General features: G+C 38.9%; 1 protein-coding gene across 4 annotated transcripts in view; it reads left to right on the plus strand.

Moving 5' to 3' along the window:
* LOC131769358 (voltage-dependent calcium channel subunit alpha-2/delta-3) overlaps positions 1-16,214 on the plus strand; it is a 32,250-nt gene extending 16,036 nt beyond the window's left edge. For 3 of the 4 annotated variants that reach the window (XM_066161171.1, XM_066161170.1, XM_059085082.2), the window contains exons 20-41: positions 336-440; positions 890-951; positions 1,825-1,895; positions 2,555-2,618; positions 3,162-3,247; positions 3,631-3,715; positions 4,424-4,480; positions 5,429-5,538; positions 6,828-6,899; positions 7,343-7,404; positions 8,130-8,186; positions 9,167-9,232; positions 9,488-9,579; positions 10,377-10,455; positions 10,691-10,743; positions 11,379-11,405; positions 12,107-12,138; positions 12,494-12,580; positions 12,831-12,858; positions 13,496-13,614; positions 14,206-14,288; positions 15,286-16,214. In XM_066161171.1, the coding sequence (XP_066017268.1) occupies positions 336-440; positions 890-951; positions 1,825-1,895; positions 2,555-2,618; positions 3,162-3,247; positions 3,631-3,715; positions 4,424-4,480; positions 5,429-5,538; positions 6,828-6,899; positions 7,343-7,404; positions 8,130-8,186; positions 9,167-9,232; positions 9,488-9,579; positions 10,377-10,455; positions 10,691-10,743; positions 11,379-11,405; positions 12,107-12,138; positions 12,494-12,580; positions 12,831-12,858; positions 13,496-13,614; positions 14,206-14,288; positions 15,286-15,399 (1,611 nt within the window). In that variant the 3' untranslated portion in view covers positions 15,400-16,214. Of the gene's footprint in view, positions 1-335; positions 441-889; positions 952-1,824; positions 1,896-2,554; positions 2,619-3,161; positions 3,248-3,630; positions 3,716-4,423; positions 4,481-5,428; positions 5,539-6,827; positions 6,900-7,342; positions 7,405-8,129; positions 8,187-9,166; positions 9,233-9,487; positions 9,584-10,376; positions 10,456-10,690; positions 10,744-11,378; positions 11,406-12,106; positions 12,139-12,493; positions 12,581-12,830; positions 12,859-13,495; positions 13,615-14,205; positions 14,289-15,285 lie in introns of those variants that run through there. The other variant, XM_066161172.1, reaches the window with a different exon arrangement.
* Positions 16,215-16,505: the final 291 nt, after the last annotated feature.

Raw genomic sequence — 16,505 nt, forward strand, 5'->3', positions numbered from 1 at the left:
TTACTTGCTTTCGATAATGTTCCTATCGAAAATGTCCTATTAGCGCTGTATGACTTTGTAAAAACAGCTTCTGGGATTAAAAAAGGCAAGATTTGTCCTTTTACGATTTTTTTACCTCGAAAGGTAACCAGTGTGCCTCGATTTCGTGTACTCGACGTAGTTTTCTTGGCTCACATCCAAAAACGTTAAACTTGGTTAGTGACATCTGTATTACCGGTCAGATTTTCTGCTTTTTGGTAACACCGAGGGAACATATTGTGAGACTTGCCACGTATTAGATGCATATTGAAATTTCGCATCGAAACCAAACATTATTTGAACGTTTTCTTTCGTAGCTCAGAAAAGCCATGATCGACAAGGTTCCCATTACTGCCGATGGTCCGAATCGCACTGGATCTAGTCATAAGGAATTTGAAGTCTACGACTTGTCTTTCGATGAGGTTTGTAGAATCCAAAATCAAAAATAATTTTTGTATCAATCCATTTGTCCGTTTAATTTTTGGATGAGTGTACGCTCCAATTATTCGAAGATTTCGTCAAATCTTGTAGTAGTGAACACGGGTGAGGTGATTGTAACAGCAAAACTCTACTTTGCCAATGGCTACCATGGTATTTTTAATGTTCCTTTGAAGGATGGGCATGGGCAATAACTTATCGATGCATTTTTATTCTAAGAAAATTCTCCTCTTCAGGTTCAGCGAATAATGTCGACTCAAGTTAATATCTGGAATTATTTTACGATATTTGCGTCTCCTTTAGAGTAGAATTGTTGCTTTTATTTAACTTGTGCACGCTCCTTTCAACCGTTAAAACACAAATATTCCTAACTATTCTAATGGTAGTACTGCTTGACTAATCTGATATTTTTTGTAAATCTCTGACGTTCTAGTTGCGAATGACGAAGCGAACAATGGAATATTACTTCGGCGGCCTGGAAGGAACGTCGTTCAGGTATGTTTAGTGTCTGCAATTTTCCCAATGCATCAACTGACTGAGGAATTTTGCCCTGCACTATCTTGACAGTTATCCCATGAGCGCGCGTTAGTTCTAACTATATCGTTATCCCGGCAACTTAACAAGCGCGAGGGGATCCTTATTGTATTACAAAAATACGAAAAGAAATGTTTCAAATCCACTTCAAACATTTCCAAAATATGAGCTCATATACCATGGCCTGTAAACCAATCAGAACTCACAAACTGCATTATACCTCGACTAGTTTTTAATAATGTTGAGTCTGCACCGTCACCATTCTATATCCTTGACAACTTTATGGAGAAATGATTAGAGTGAAGCGTGCAACCATCGAGTTATGAATGCACTCAGGAGGTTGCAAAGCATTCAAGAAGCTAAAGTCGCACTCGGCTAAACACAGAGTAAGAAAGTGTAAACTGGCACAAAGAGGATCAAGTTTAGAGCAACAATGTATGTAAGTCTCTACCCCAGAAACTGCGAACTTTCCGTAGAAATTGCGAAAAACTACGTCCCACTTAGATTCTCAATGATTAGAATGGCAAGTTATCCATCGAAGTGCGCATGTGCAATCATGCGACCTCCGAGTTACTCGGCTATCGCCCTCATGGGCTTACTGAGTGCTTAGCAAACCTCCTGCGTACATCAATAACTGCGAAATTGCACGCTGCACATTTCTTTCATAACAATGAGACTCTCAAACATCTTTCGTTCCGTGTGGGGAAAAAAAAAAAAGCAAAACAAACTGATGTCAGCATGCAACCCAAGGGCATGTGGATCTAGCGTTTTAGCCAATCAGAGCGTGCGCTTTTGTAAAGCTATGTTATAATTTATTATGTTTCTTTTGCAAAGTCTTGGAATAGCAACTCCTCTGCTGGGATACAAGTACAATTTACCAGAATACACAGAGACTGAAGTAATTGGTGAGAAATATTGCCTCTTTCATTATTAGAAACTTTCCTAAATTTTATTAAGTGTTTTATTAAGAGCGCCAACATTTTCCCGATGACTTGGGATGAGCAGGTCAGGACTGGTTTTAGTTTTGCAGCATACTGGTTGAGAGAGTGGCGCGAGTTTTCTGAACCAATCACTGAGCGAAGGAAAGCAAAACCAATTCAGTCAAGGATTACTCTCGACAATGAATTGGAAATTGCTATTTTAGTCTGAACATCATATTGTTTTCTTTAACCCTTCAACTCCCAGATCAAATTTGTAACTCTCCTTACTGTCAACCATACAATTCTGATAATGTTAGTTTAGAGAATTTAGTATTGGATCAACTTATTATCCCTAAAGTGATATTTTTCTTTATTCTCATCACTTATCTGGTTGATATTGTATTGATATTGTAAGGAGAAATTCTGTCTTAGTCACTCATGGGAGTTAAAGGGTTAATGTGAGTTTCCGTACCCTTGAGGGCTATTCTCATTCAGATTTTATCATGCCAAGCAGGTCGGAAAGTCGAAGCCGAATACTAAGAACTGGGCAGCCCTCTAGGCTGGGGTTGCCCTGACAATGTGCTTAACTAACGAAGTGAGAGCAGTATAACCATTTACAGGTAATTTTCTTTACTTCTTTATAGATAAACTCCACAGCGAGTTGTTGAAGGAAACGAAGTTGTTGAAGGACATTCAAATTGAAAGGTGGTAAGTGGTGGAGTTTACAGGAAAGCAATCTCGTGTAACTTCCAAATCTTGTAAAAAATTTTATCCAACCATGCACGTCTCTCTTGTGTTTGTTTTTGCTTCCTTCGAGTTGTTTGGAAGGTTTACGTTGTTTGCCATGATAATTTAATAGCTCCTTTTGAAAGTTCAGTCGAGGAGTGTTACAAATTAACTCTTTTGATACAGAGTAAAATCGAATTTTCGCTGTTTTTCATGAAATTTATAGTGAAATTGTTTTCTGTTTCTGAGCGTCATTGTTTTTAACAGAGACTAGATGTTTACTCGAAGGCTTCTCGGCCTTTGTTCGATGATCCGGAAAGAATTTCCATTACTCCTGAATCGGAGAGTTTTTGCAATTTTTCCAATGGATTTCTCCGAAGATTTGTTTTTCGACGAAAAGTAGGCGAAACCAAAGGATGCCTTGACGTTAATGTTGCCGCTTGCGTTTGTAGAAAACGGGCTATTAATTTATGCAAGGTGCGTGGCTCTGAATCGATATAATAAGTTTACTTGTCTGTTTTGCAGGCCATATTGCAGGAATGTTGTACTTGCTGAAAAAACGCCACTTGAACAATTGATCAATGAAACCGGAAGTAGAGACACTAAACTATGTACGTAAACGTTGGTTGGACATATTTCAACTTTCCTTCAGTCGATAAGTTTACTTTGAATGGTTGCAAACGAAGGTTTAACCGAGAGAACGCTGGGTTTGAGCATTGGCGGGGATCATAGTGATGGTGTTATTGAGCAGGAACCTTTGCTCCCTCAGTGCCTCCCCCCTCCAGGACGTGACCTGCCATAGATTAGCATTCCATGGGGGGGGGGGGGGGGGGGGGGGGGAAAGGAGGAAGGAAGATAATGTAAAATATCCCCATTTGCTTCACGTGAAATGCTAAACCGAATTAAGAATTGACACAGAGAGGAGACAGACTTACCTCTGTCAATGCTGTCAATGCTGCGTTGATACATTTTCTGTTACAATTTATGACTTTAGGTAACAATTCAGAATTACTAACGGGTCTGCTGGTGGACTTGAACGTCACAGCTCGTTTACCATCTGTTTGGAAAAGCAAAGCACGGTAAGCTAAGGAAGGAGAAAGTAGTGACTCTGAAGTTTTATCACTGTGATAGCCTTCAACGAATTGTCAGTACCCTCCATCGTTTCGTAGTTGTTTTCTTGACAACAACAACGTCCGTTTGTCGTACGTCTGCCCGGGCCTGAAGTAACACAGTGGTCAAACGTGGGGCATGCACGAGGGGATCAATTTTTAGCGCAGGGGCGCCAATTTCTGCGTATAATTTCAAAGGAAATTTCATAAGAAACAGCTGCTCTCTCGCTAAAGCTTATCCTGTTGATTTACTTCACTGTTTTGAGCTAAAAAATATATACTTTTACACGGAAAGCACTGTGACTTTCTGGCTTGTGTGGTTGTTTGTAACTCGTTTGAGACAACTTGGGTCTGACACCCTCAAAGCACGCCATCCAGTCATTGCAACCTGTGCACATGCGTAAGACGTTTGACTGCTGTGGTTCCTGAAATAGGTTGTTGGGGACTGAGGCTGACTTTCACTGATAACTTTTTATGTCGATTACAACTTGCTGAGTGATAATTGGGAATTTGTTCCATACTGTATCAAATGAAACAAACGAAATGCTGTGACAGAGTCGATTCCTCAAAGAATCTTCAGTGTTACAATGTAATGAAACCTTTCTGAGCTACCTAAAAAGGGGCAAAAAGACAAATAAGATTTGTTTTCTAAATTTACGCTGTTTGTGTCTGTTATAGGCCAGGTGTTAATGACGTGTTTGTACGGACCTACTGGGGTTTACATCGAAGTCACAGGTTGGTGAAACTGAGTTTGTTGCGCCTTTAACTTGTTTAAGTTTCAGAGAACGTTCTAAGGAAAACTTGCTAATTTAACCCTTTACTTTATTTATTTATTTATTTATTTATTTAAGGATTTGTACAAAGCAGTACCGGAGCAAAAACAATAGGACATAAGTCCCCTACTAGGTCTAAGCTTCAACCCAACCCCCTCCTAAAATAACTTAATAATATGAATAGACTAAATAGGCTGCTTAACAAGTGCACGCAACAAGGCTATTTACCCGGCGACATTTAGGACAAATTATTTTAAAGGTACGAAAGTTGTCGCCATCAAAAACGTTGAAAAGTCTCTTGAAATAAAACGACTTAAGTTTACGCTTAAAAGAGTCAATAGACTCGGCCTGTCTAACATCATTAGGTATATTGTTCCACAAATTTGTTATCCTATTAAAATAGAAGTCCCGAAATGTCGATGTACGATTATTATTATTCCTTAAGTTCAGCCCTGAGCACGTTTGACGCGTCTGACTCGTAACGAAGGAAAAATAGTAATTAAATGAACGAGTTCGATCAATATGACCATGAAGGCATTTATAAAAGAAAACTAAGTCGAGATATTCAAGCCAGTACTTAATATTAGTGCTTATATTCTCCACACTGTTCTCTTTACATTTCCCATGGTACTGACAAGGAGAAACTGACTGACGATCAGGTGCTTTTGAAATTGGTGATCATTTCCTTTATTCTCATGACCTTCAGTAATACCTGATACCTTCAGTTTAGTAATATTTGATTCAAGGTGACACCATAAGGAGAGATTAGAAGCCAATCACTCGGAGGGGTTACAGAGTCAAAGAAGTATTGATGGAACTAATGCATGGGTGTGCAAGGAACAACGAATTTGTTTTGAAAATTTTTTCTACTAGGTTGACATTATTTATCTGTTTAATTCAATTTTTTTAGTGGATCGAAGGACAAGCGTAACTCTAGTTCAGAAGACGACATCTTTAGAAGAGTTTTTGGATCCCAAATTCCACGTGCCTCCATCATTTATACCACAAAATACCTTGCAGGTATTTGACGCATATCATGCTAACATTTCCTGTTTCATGTTATGTGTTTAGTTGAAGGAGCTGCGAGAACACTCCGGTCGTTGTAAAACCACTAAAAAGTTGGGTTTTTGAGTCCTATTAGTTCAAACCGAAAAAGCTATTTCGTGGGTAGAACAAAGTTGGCCATCGTTTAAACACTTTGTACTCATTGACTGAGTAATGTGGTTCTGCACTGTAATGTGTATCTCTCGGTCATGAAGTACCATTTATCGTGACCGGGAGCTGGATATTTTCTCGTGCGTCCCGACCTTACTCAGTCTATAAACATTTTACCATATGACTGTTTCCCTCTGTCTGCCTGTACCACGTATGATTTGTAACTGAAACAACGCCTGACCGCTGCTAAATGTTGAGGCTCACGTGAACGTAAAGGAGCAACGTGGCGGCTTAAATTTTCATGGTTGTCACTTAGAATCGGTATTAATCGTCGCCATCGTAAACCGTTCTCGCTCACATTTTGGTTCAGTAGTTTGTCCTTGCTGTTTTTCTACCATGGCAAACCATTTTACAAAATTCCTTGAATTTTCACCGATACAAACGAAAAAACCCAGGAGACTGTAACGTAGCTCTTTTAGAAAGATTATCTTTACGTACATAGCCACTCTTGGGCTCTCCTCTGTGTACCTCACGGAACTCGTTAATTTACAAACTTTATCTAGATATAATCTCAGATCATCCAACAAACTCTCACTGCAGCCACATAGGGTAAAGACTAAGCGCACGCTCGACGACCGCATTATCGCGGCGGCGCCAGCGCTTTGGGACATACTACCGTCTGAAATTTCGTAGCGCAAATAACGTGCACATTTTTAAGAGAGCGTTAAAAACGCATCTATTTCGTTTTGCTTTTGACATTATTATATACATTAGTATAGTTAGTGAATAGTAGATTTAGATTTTGTCCATTAAAAAAAGTAAGAAACTGCCAAATTCATGTATACCGGATTGTAAATAATAGGAATATTTATAGATATGCCATTTTGTAACTTGAGTTTATTAGATTTTATTTGGAAAATATTATAAAGCGCTAGAGAGCATCTACCTACGGAATTCTAGCACTATATAAGCATTCAATTATTATTATTATTATTATTATTATTATTATTACTATTTTTATTGGCATGAAAACAACCAAATTTCAATCGTCACATCACACAGTGATTAAATTATAATTCCTTATCATCTCAGGAGAAATATTTCAAGGCACATTAATCAGTGTGTTTTTTTCTTTTTTTTTTGCTATCTTGCAGCAAAGTCTGATGAGAACATTACTTCTGTGTTTGCTTATAAAAGAATATATCGCAACCAATTCCCTGTTGCTAGTAAGTGATCTTCATTAACATTCTCAGGACGGGCACTTCAATTCTAACTTGTTTAATTTTTTTGCTTTTGATTCCCCTGAGGGGCGGGAGTATCGTGCCAGCCCGAAAAACACCACCCGACTGAAAACAAATATTTTCAACACAGAGAGAACTGTTTTGCGTGTCCGTGTCCAGTTCTTCCTTTAAAATATGATCTGACCACCCTTTCAACGTTGTGAGTATCTCCTTGCTGCAAAATTGTACGCATTTTCAAGGCACTTATATGCCTGACTTTGGAATTTTTTAAATTACTTGGAGTGAACATCCCTTCTGACGCAGATAAGCCGCAGAAGTGCGCTTTTATTTCATTCGATCATGATTCTGTATTCACTATTTGTTCCATATGGTACAGTTCCTCCTCATTTCAATTCGAATAATTTATGATTTCCTTTTTATTTCCGCAGTTCTTGGTTATGAGATGGATATGAAGGCCTTTGTCGATACACATATTGTGAAAAACACAGAGGTAACAGTAACAAACCTGATAGTTTCTTCTAGTCCTTTAAAGTCTCATTTACAAAATCATCCACCATTTTTTAAAACTATTATTGAACGGTTAACCGTTTCATAAAGTGAGTGGCGCATGTAAGCCTTTTGTAGGGTATAGCATAAGATGATGCACTCAGATGTCACTCATCTTAATAACTGTATAACCATCTATCTTGCGTGGGGGTCAGAAATTACTCTAAAGAGAGGTGAGGTTTCTTCTCAGCAAGAGGCAACAAACGATTACTCGCTGAAAAGAGACCTATTTTTAGCGATGTGACCAGCAAGGGCGGATCCTGGAATTTTGATCGGAGGGATTCAAACTTGGATTCAGAAACCACCGAATGTTTTCGACAATTTAGTCCAAATAGTTCATGAGTATTTTGAGACAAATAAATTTTGAATACGTCATGTGAAGTAGAAAATTGCAATGCTCACGTTGCAAGAACTTTGGTGTTAGACGTAGTTAAGAAAAGAAAAAAAAAACCAGGTCTGATGTGGGAGGGGAGGGAGGAGGAGACGCTCCCCTGAATCCCCGACTGAACAAGAGGACCCCTCTAAATGAAATGAATACTATGTTTATTCTCGTTAACTGTTTGCTCGATATTGCCTCTGTAGAATAATGAGAAGTTTCAGGCTAATCACTTTAGAGAATTCAACGGTTACTTCAGAAATCAATCCGTACATGTTGTTTGTATTTATCAGTGTCAATCAGAAGGATCAGCGTGTGATATCAGCTGTGACAGGACTGGAAAGAATGATGTAGGCTAAAGCATAGTTAACCGTTCACACCGTGACATTAGGATGCATATTCTCCATATTGTTCTCTGTACATGTTATTATCTATTGCCCCTTTGTAACTTTTGCTCTATTTTTTATAACGAAGCTCGCAGAGCGTAGCCCCATAATTATACAAAATAGTAGTAACCTATCAAGCCGAAAAAATTTGGATGTACGACCGTACAACCGTACAAGGTGCTACTTTTAACATGCGTGGTTAACTGTACCGCGGGCACGCCAACGCCACGGCTTTGTCCAGTAGTCCAGTGGTCAGTGCACTGGGCTCTGAGTCGGACGACCCGGGTTCTAGTCATGGCCGGAGCAAGGCGTTTTGCCGTTGAGACGTGCGGGAAAAAAATGCGAGCTCCGCTTTTAGGCTTGGCTAAATCTATATATTATACTACGCTATCTCTGACACCCCTGATATGGGCTTTTTCAGTTTCCCTTTCTTCAAAAATGCGATGTGTTTTTTTTTTATTAAGCTTAATATTAATTCATAACTTGCCTCCATTTTTGTTTTTCCTCCTCTCCTCTTTCCTTGGTTTTTTTTTCTTAGCCCGTAAGTAATGCTAAATATTTTTTTATTCATATTGTAAAACAAAAAAGCAATATTAATAATAATATTGATAATAGTGAGACAGTGAAACAGGTTAGCCACGCAATAGCGTAACATTGGGAATGATGTCATAGCTGTTAGTAACGTCTGCTTCCCAAGGAAAATAGTATTGAAACAAAATATAAAAAAAGTATTGTTGTGGGTAGTCGTAGCATTGAAAATATTGTTTTAAGTTTTTTTTTTTTAATTTAGCAATTTTAATGTTGTAAGTAATGCTGTAAGTAATTTTGTTTCTTTTTTGTATGATTGAAAAAATAAAAAATATATTAAGGACAATTAAATATTTATTATGGTGGGTTGTTTCCCATCCAGCCATAAAGTAACTATTTTATTTATTTTTAACTAGTACGAAGGCCTCTACTGTTACCTTGTGGATGAAAATGGCTTTGTTGTGGCAGGAAATGATGAGAGTGTAAGTCATGCCCACCAGCAAGGTAGTAAGTTGATTCAATGATTTAATTACACGATTTGATTGCCCGTCCTGAGAAGCGCTGCAGTTAGGTAACGTTGCTATTATGCAAGGATCAACGCCATCAGAGTTTCTTTGAAATCTTTCGTTTTTTGTCACACGATTTTGCACTGTCAAAGCTTGTTCGATCTCTTTCCACTGTTATTTCAATAAATGGTCTTTATATTAACATCCTTTCCATGGTTTTGTTTTCTATAGTCAGCTGGGAAGTTCTTTGGTCGAGTCGATGCGCCCGTGATGAGGCAGTTAATTCGTTCTGATGAAGAGAACGGTTCTGGAATTTATAACAAGTGAGTTATCTTTTATTTCTTAAAAATATAGTAGTTTTCATTGAGTGTCAAAAAACTAAAGTAATCCCAGTGACCAATCAGAACAAAGAATTGCATCATCATTAGCCAATGAGAACTCAAAGTGAAAACAAGTAAATTGCTTGAAGGGCGGGAAAACGTCGCGATTGTTTTTACTTTTGCATTTGATTGGTTGAGAGGCTGATGCGAGGTTTCTGGACCAATCACAGAGCTAGGTTGAGTAAAACCAAAGCAAGCTCGAATTATTTTTGACGCTCTCTTGAAAATTACTCTATTCGCTTTGGAGAGTTACTTTGTTACTTTTTGTTATTGCCTAATAATTTTGCGTTGTCGGTGTCCATTATGCTTCACGTGCGTTGCGGCGGCTGTGCTTGGCGTAGTTGTGTACTTTCCCGCGCTTGAGGTCTGTGATTGGCATTAGTTACGAGTTTTTCACCTTTGGCACGAGGTTATGTATATGCACTTGGCCTGGGCTTCAAATTTTCCCGCGCCTGGAGTCGATGAGAGATTTTCCCGCGCTCGTTTGATAAGAATATTTTCGCTGGCTTGTCACTGATCTCATTAGGGCTCGGTTATCACGTGAAGGAACTCTTACGTCTCGTAGGTTTATGACCAAAGCTAAACTTTACCGTCATTGCTTCATATAGTAGCGATAGTTTTAGTCATTGAGTCACGCAGCCGAACTCTACCATGTTTTATATTGCTGTTATTTTGTTGTTACAACGATGAGAGTCACAATGTGTCACAAATTTCCCACTGATGAATCTCTGTTCAAATAGGGTTGTACTGACGGACTTCCAAGCAGTTTGTCAAGTAAAAGGCGGAGTGAACAGCGGAGGAGTCTCATTTCTCCTCAAGGTGGGCTCAGTAATATTATTTTGATCAAGTTCCCTAGGAAATCATTTTATGTGTATTTGATTCAGGGCTGCAACAAAAATAGACAAAATGTATGATTGAAAACAAGCTATGTGCGTAACTCGTAACGTTACAAGTGTAACGATCGTAGGTAATGGTTCTATTTCAATTTACTTTAGTACGTGGAAACCTTATAACTTGAGCATACTTGTGAAGTATTATTATTGTCACATTATAGCCGTTTTTTTCACTCTCTGCTTACGCTGAATGGTGGACGACCAAAGCTGTGTGGTATGTCTCTTTTAACTTCAAGTCCTAGTTGATGACGTGCCAAAGCTATTACATATTTTCACGCTGTGAACTCAGCAGACTTCTGACAAAAAAATGTTTCTCCTACGTTATATGATAAATTTTTCCCAGTGTTAACACACCTTTTTTTCTTGTTGCATTTCTCTACCGCCTACAATTTGTCTTGTAAAGCTTATAAAGCACAATAAAAGGATAACAAAAGCAACATGATGCAAACCTATCCAGTTGTGCTGCAATTTCGCAACTTTAATGTGTTGAAACCTATCCAAAAACAAACAAGCTCTACCAATTTTTGATTGAGTATTGTCAGTAATCCAAGATTGCCTTTGTTCCCCTTACTCCGCACTGTGATTGGCCTAGAAAAATCACGCCACCCTTTCAACCAATCAGATGCAAAACGAAAGCCAATCGCTAATTAGTCACACATTTTCCTGCCATTCGGGGCGATTGCATATGTTTTTACTTTCTTCTTATAATACCTTTTTCTGATGGATTTTTGTGATTACTTTGGTTATGGTTTTACGACAATCAAGCCAAATGGGCTCTACATTGGAGTTCAACATCGTTTCCAACTCTTTTTTACATAGCTCTCTCATTTTCCTTATATTCTTTTCTAGGTCGTTGCTTTATTTCAATTTGTACAGGTTAGTTCGACTTGTTTCTTCTTTCGAAACAGAACTTAGTGATATATTGTATACTGTCGGTTCTCTTTTGTTCTGTTCATATTTATGCTCTACACGGCATTACAGGGGGTTTAGATAACTTTTTTTATAGGCGGCCGCCAATAGTGTAATAGGGGCTTGTGCCTGGAAAAAGGGATATAAGGCGAACCTCAAAGACTGGAGGCTGCACGCAGGTTTAACAGACAGCGGTGGAAGGTGGTAGGGGTGGGGAAAGACCGCTGGCCACTTGCTTTTATTGAAACCCTTAGTCCCGGTTGTTCGAAGGTCGGATAACGTTATCCACAGGATAAATCTCTATCCGGTGGATAACGGTATACTTTTTGCCATCACTTATCCGCTAGATAACCATTTATCCGTTGGGTAGCGTTATCCGCCCTTTGAAAAACCGGGCCCAGCATTATAAAACACCGCTAATGTATGCATATAAAACAGAATTTCACGCTGCAAATGCAAACGTGTACCAGTATATACATTTTCACAGACGTTTTGGTTTTTCCTCAAGGTATGTTGTATTAGACTTATAAAAAATAATGTCTAAAAGTTATAAGTTTAAAATGGCTGAATCCACTAATATTTATTGAGAACAAAGCGAGTCCAAGAAAAATAGAGAACGGCTTTTAAAAGCCGGAGAATGAGGTTTTTTGTGACTTTTATTTTCATAGTTGGATTTTTGCTGAGAGTGGTGCAACAACTGGTGAGAACGTTATTCGTTTTGTTAGTGAAAATTATCTTCGTGTTAATCCAGACATGTAAAGGATTAACTTGAGTGACGAAGAAATCCCTCATAGTTTCCGGCTCTTGGGGTTGCATGCATGTTTTCTTTCTTCTGTTACCGATTGCATGTTTCCCCCTTTTGGTGTCGAATAAATTTTTTCCTGCACTTTGTGTAGACTGCATGTTTTCCCATCCTTGTTACCGATTGCATTTTTTTCCACTTTTGGAGCCGCGTACATGTTTTCTGGCTCCATATTGGTGGTGTTTGCATGTTTTCTACTCTTGGGTTATACACCAACTCCATTCTTTAACTGCTCTCCTTTCGTAATTTACAGAGGCTACCGACGACATTCCAAAGAATATAAGCTGTATCCGAAATATAACAACCTACTATGCCGATCAGGGAAATGTAACACTAAACGGTTAGTAAGTTTTGGTGTCGATTTAATGGGTTGGGTTGAAGGTAGATTAATGACCAGTTTCGGATCTTCCCCAAATTTCGTATCTGCAACGTGTGTTCTGTTTTCTGGAGCTAAAATGTGAGCCTACACCCGACTCCCAACCGGGAGAATGGGGAGAAGCCTGCAGAACAAGCCTAAATTGTTTGTTGTTGTTGCTCTCCCAAAGTCATTTCTGTGCATTTTCATGCTTTGGTCTAACTTTATTCTGCAGGTGTGACAAGCTGCGGAGACTGCTCGAGGTAGGGTTTGAAAACAACTAGGCTGAATGTAGCTGACATCTTTCACGTCTGTCTGGTGTTATATGATCTATCTTATCTAAACTTCAGGCGTCTTATTAGGGGGAATTAAGGTTACAAGCTCACGATCGTTTATTCGACTGGCCATGTTTGACTTAGAGTTAGAGTGGACGGAAGGAGTAGGGGGCGGGGAAAGGCCCCATCCCCCCTCTCTGCCCTTCTTTTTGACCGTCACTCACCCCCTTGGAACAAATTTCTTTCTCTTCCCAGCCTGAGTTGGCAAGTAATTGTTTTCCAAGTCTAGTAGAAGAATACTTTAAAATCGAAGCGAGAACCAAATTTGCATAAGCAAGACAAGGAAGGGCTTTTGTTTGACTACTCCCAGTCATTTCATAATTTGAGGAGCCTCTCGGTTTACTCTGAAATCCTCTGGGCCTCACGCTTCATCGTAGAGACTAGCGTTTGTGTTGTAGTGACAAAAATTTCACAGAGTTCTTGGACTACTCTAGTTAGTACTTTTTCAAGATTTCTCTCACCAAAAATTCCAAGATGACGCAGTCTCCGCAATTAAGCTTGATGGCCAAATGACTTATCCCAAGAAGTGTAATGTAAAGCTTGTGGTTGCTTTCTTTTGTTGCAGGGAACATTTTGTGGCCAGCGTGCGTCATAGTAACTTATACCTCGTGGTGATAAATGCTACGTGTGGAAAGTGCGATGAAATTGATAGGGAAATGGGTGTTCCCGGAGAACCTCGAGAAAATATCCTTTGATAGATAATTTAGAATTAACGGAGATGTTAAATACTAACTTCTTACTAGGCCTCCCAATCAGTCAATAAGCATTTTATCATATGACCACAAAGTGCTGAAAACTTCGCAAATTGTGTTTCAACCGAAATAGGACGTGATAGGAGGGCGCACGCTGGACAATCGGAAAGAGGACTCTACCAATAAAACTCTTCCTTTGCTTTTCCGGGTCAGAACAAGAAACTCAAAATTTATCGAAAAACGCGACTTGTTTTCCTTTCCTTGTTTTCCCTAAGTTTTTTGAAAAAAAAAGCTCTGGACGCCTTTTTCCTGATCGGTGCACGTCAGCTTTCACTATAGTTTTCTATGGGATTGCGAGAGCGGGGCCTCGTGGATCATATGATAAATATTTATTTAACGAGGATGAACCCCAGCAGGAGCTATGACGTACCAAGAGGGACTCAAACCCCTTTCGGACGACGGAACCCCAACCTGGGTTTTCTATCGACCCATGAACATTTACATGTGAGACACGAGTGTGACTCTTTGCGAGAGTACAGTTGGGGTTGTTTCATATCTTTTTGTGTCTCCTTAACGACATTACTTCCTCGTGACACCGTGGAAAATTCCTGTAAGGAGCCGGGCTACAGGAAAAGACCTAAGAGATGTTTTGTATCCACAAATCCTGTATGTATGCCCTTGTTCATGACGCTGCGATGTCAATTACTATTGCATTTTTGTTGTTGTTGTTGTTGTTTTTTTGGCAAATCTCTATTGGTGCTCGAAAACGCACATTTTCGGTACCTTATTTTAGCCTGTTTACATGTGTTGCAATTCCATTCTGGAAGCCTCTTGAATTCTATTCCTTGTACACTGTCAATGATCTCAATCCTAACAAAGACCAAACATTCTTCGAGGCCTTAATTTGCTTTAATTTCCCAACTTAGTTTGAAAATACAAGTTTTATTTTTCTCCTCATGCAAGTAACCGCAAAATATACTTACCAATCCTCTTTAATAATTGATTCTAACAGTTTTGAGCTAGAAATTATTTACAGCTTACAGTAACACGGGAGACAGGGCCTCCAGTAAATTGCTGTAGAACAGTTTCCGAGATTAATTTGATTTTGCTATAATTCGCTGTGTGATTTGTCCATAAAACTCACGCCACTTTCTCGACCCGTTGCACGCAAGACTTAGACCAATCGCGACATCGTCACCCCTTTTTTCCTGCCCTTCAAGCAGTATTCTTATATTTTTTTCGTCGAGTCCACATTCGCTTCCCTTAATATCTTTCTTTCTGCTGATTGTCTTTTTTGATTACTCGAAAAATACACCATTTCTCATGGTTATCAATCAGCTTAAAGAGGTTTTCAATTAAGTCGAAAAACAAAACCAAAGTTATCACATCTACCAATCAGAATAAAGCTTGGCATCACCATTAACCAATGAGAACTCAAAGTAAAAAAAGGCAACCTGCTCGAGGCGCGGGAAAACGCGAGTGGCAAGTTTGGGGTTGGTTCTAGTTTGGCATTTAATTTGTTGACATGGTGGCGCGAGTTTTCTCGACCAATCACAGAGCAAAGTAAAGCAAACCAAAGTAATCCAGGGCTATCTAAGATAATCGATTGACAACTACTCGAACTGCTTGGTAAGAATTCTAATAATTATGTCTCTGTTTACAGGAGTCCGGCTATGCGTGTGGTTCCGGTTCGTTCATAAAGCCTTCTCCTTATATCGTCACTTTGCAACTGTTTTGGCTTTTTGCAGCTCTGCGGAGAATAGTGGGGTTCGTGTGATAAATACTTATCTCTGAGGAGAGAGTTAAAAGTACATGAGGACAAGCTCGTGCCTCCGAGGTGTCAAGATGAGATTTTAAAATAGTCGACGTTTACTGTGCGTCTTGGTCTTATGCCGGGTTCATAAGAATCATTCATTTTATAAGTTGTTTTTAAGCCTGCTTCACAGCAAGTTTGAATCGAACATCAATAGTATGCAGGAACATGCTTTGGTTTTAGTACTCTCTTCAGACACCCACCGATTAGGAACCACATCAAAGCGCAGTTGGAACTTCCTACGTTTGTTCAGCTGTTTCACCTTCTTAATTGCGTACCTTGGTGCTGTGATTTTTCTATCAATAATGCTGACGACGCCCCTTCACAATTTCCCTTTGTTGAAGGAGTCGCAATATTAAGAGAGGTTGTATCTAAACTTCCCTCTCGTATTTATAACGCGCAAGAAAAATTTAACTGTTTTAACACATGTATTATATTAATACTACACTTGATAATTTATTTCAAAGCCGTACAGCCAAGTAAAGTTTTATTTCAGCAACCATTTTCATCAATCGCACGATTTATGTAAACCTGCATGTGGATTGATCAAATTGTTGACTTTTTAAGAAGTTTTAAAATTTCCTTGACACATGTAAGTCTATTAATATTTATTTTTGTCACTGACAGAAAATAACTGAATGAAACTTTTACTCGTGTCTTATGAGTCACGAAGAGCTTATTTTTTTGTTAAAAATTGTTTAGAAATGTAACGGCTGAAATATTTATTGTAAGAAAGGAGTTACATTTTCAAAATATAACTCAAGGTGATAACTAAAGTGCGTTTGTGTCTCCAAGTAGATCTTATTTGTTGTGAAGATTTCTCCGTTTCTCTAGAGAAAAAAGTTAAAATCAGAGACTAGCACCCGCCAAAACTAACCCTTCGCCTCCATGTTGTTCTCGCTGATACTAAAGAGAAAGTTTTGATTGTCACCGCTTCACCCTTCCCACCCCCCCCCCCCAAAAAAAAAAAAACAAAACAAAATATTTCAGTAAATTAGCAACAGTTTCTCTCCTGTTACTTTTCCTTCTCTAGCAGGGGTCCTCTGCGATACTAAATTTCAAAACACGAA

The sequence above is a fragment of the Pocillopora verrucosa genome, chromosome 14 (genome assembly GCF_036669915.1).
Source record: "Pocillopora verrucosa isolate sample1 chromosome 14, ASM3666991v2, whole genome shotgun sequence".
In the NCBI taxonomy this organism is placed as follows: Eukaryota; Metazoa; Cnidaria; class Anthozoa; order Scleractinia; family Pocilloporidae; genus Pocillopora; species Pocillopora verrucosa.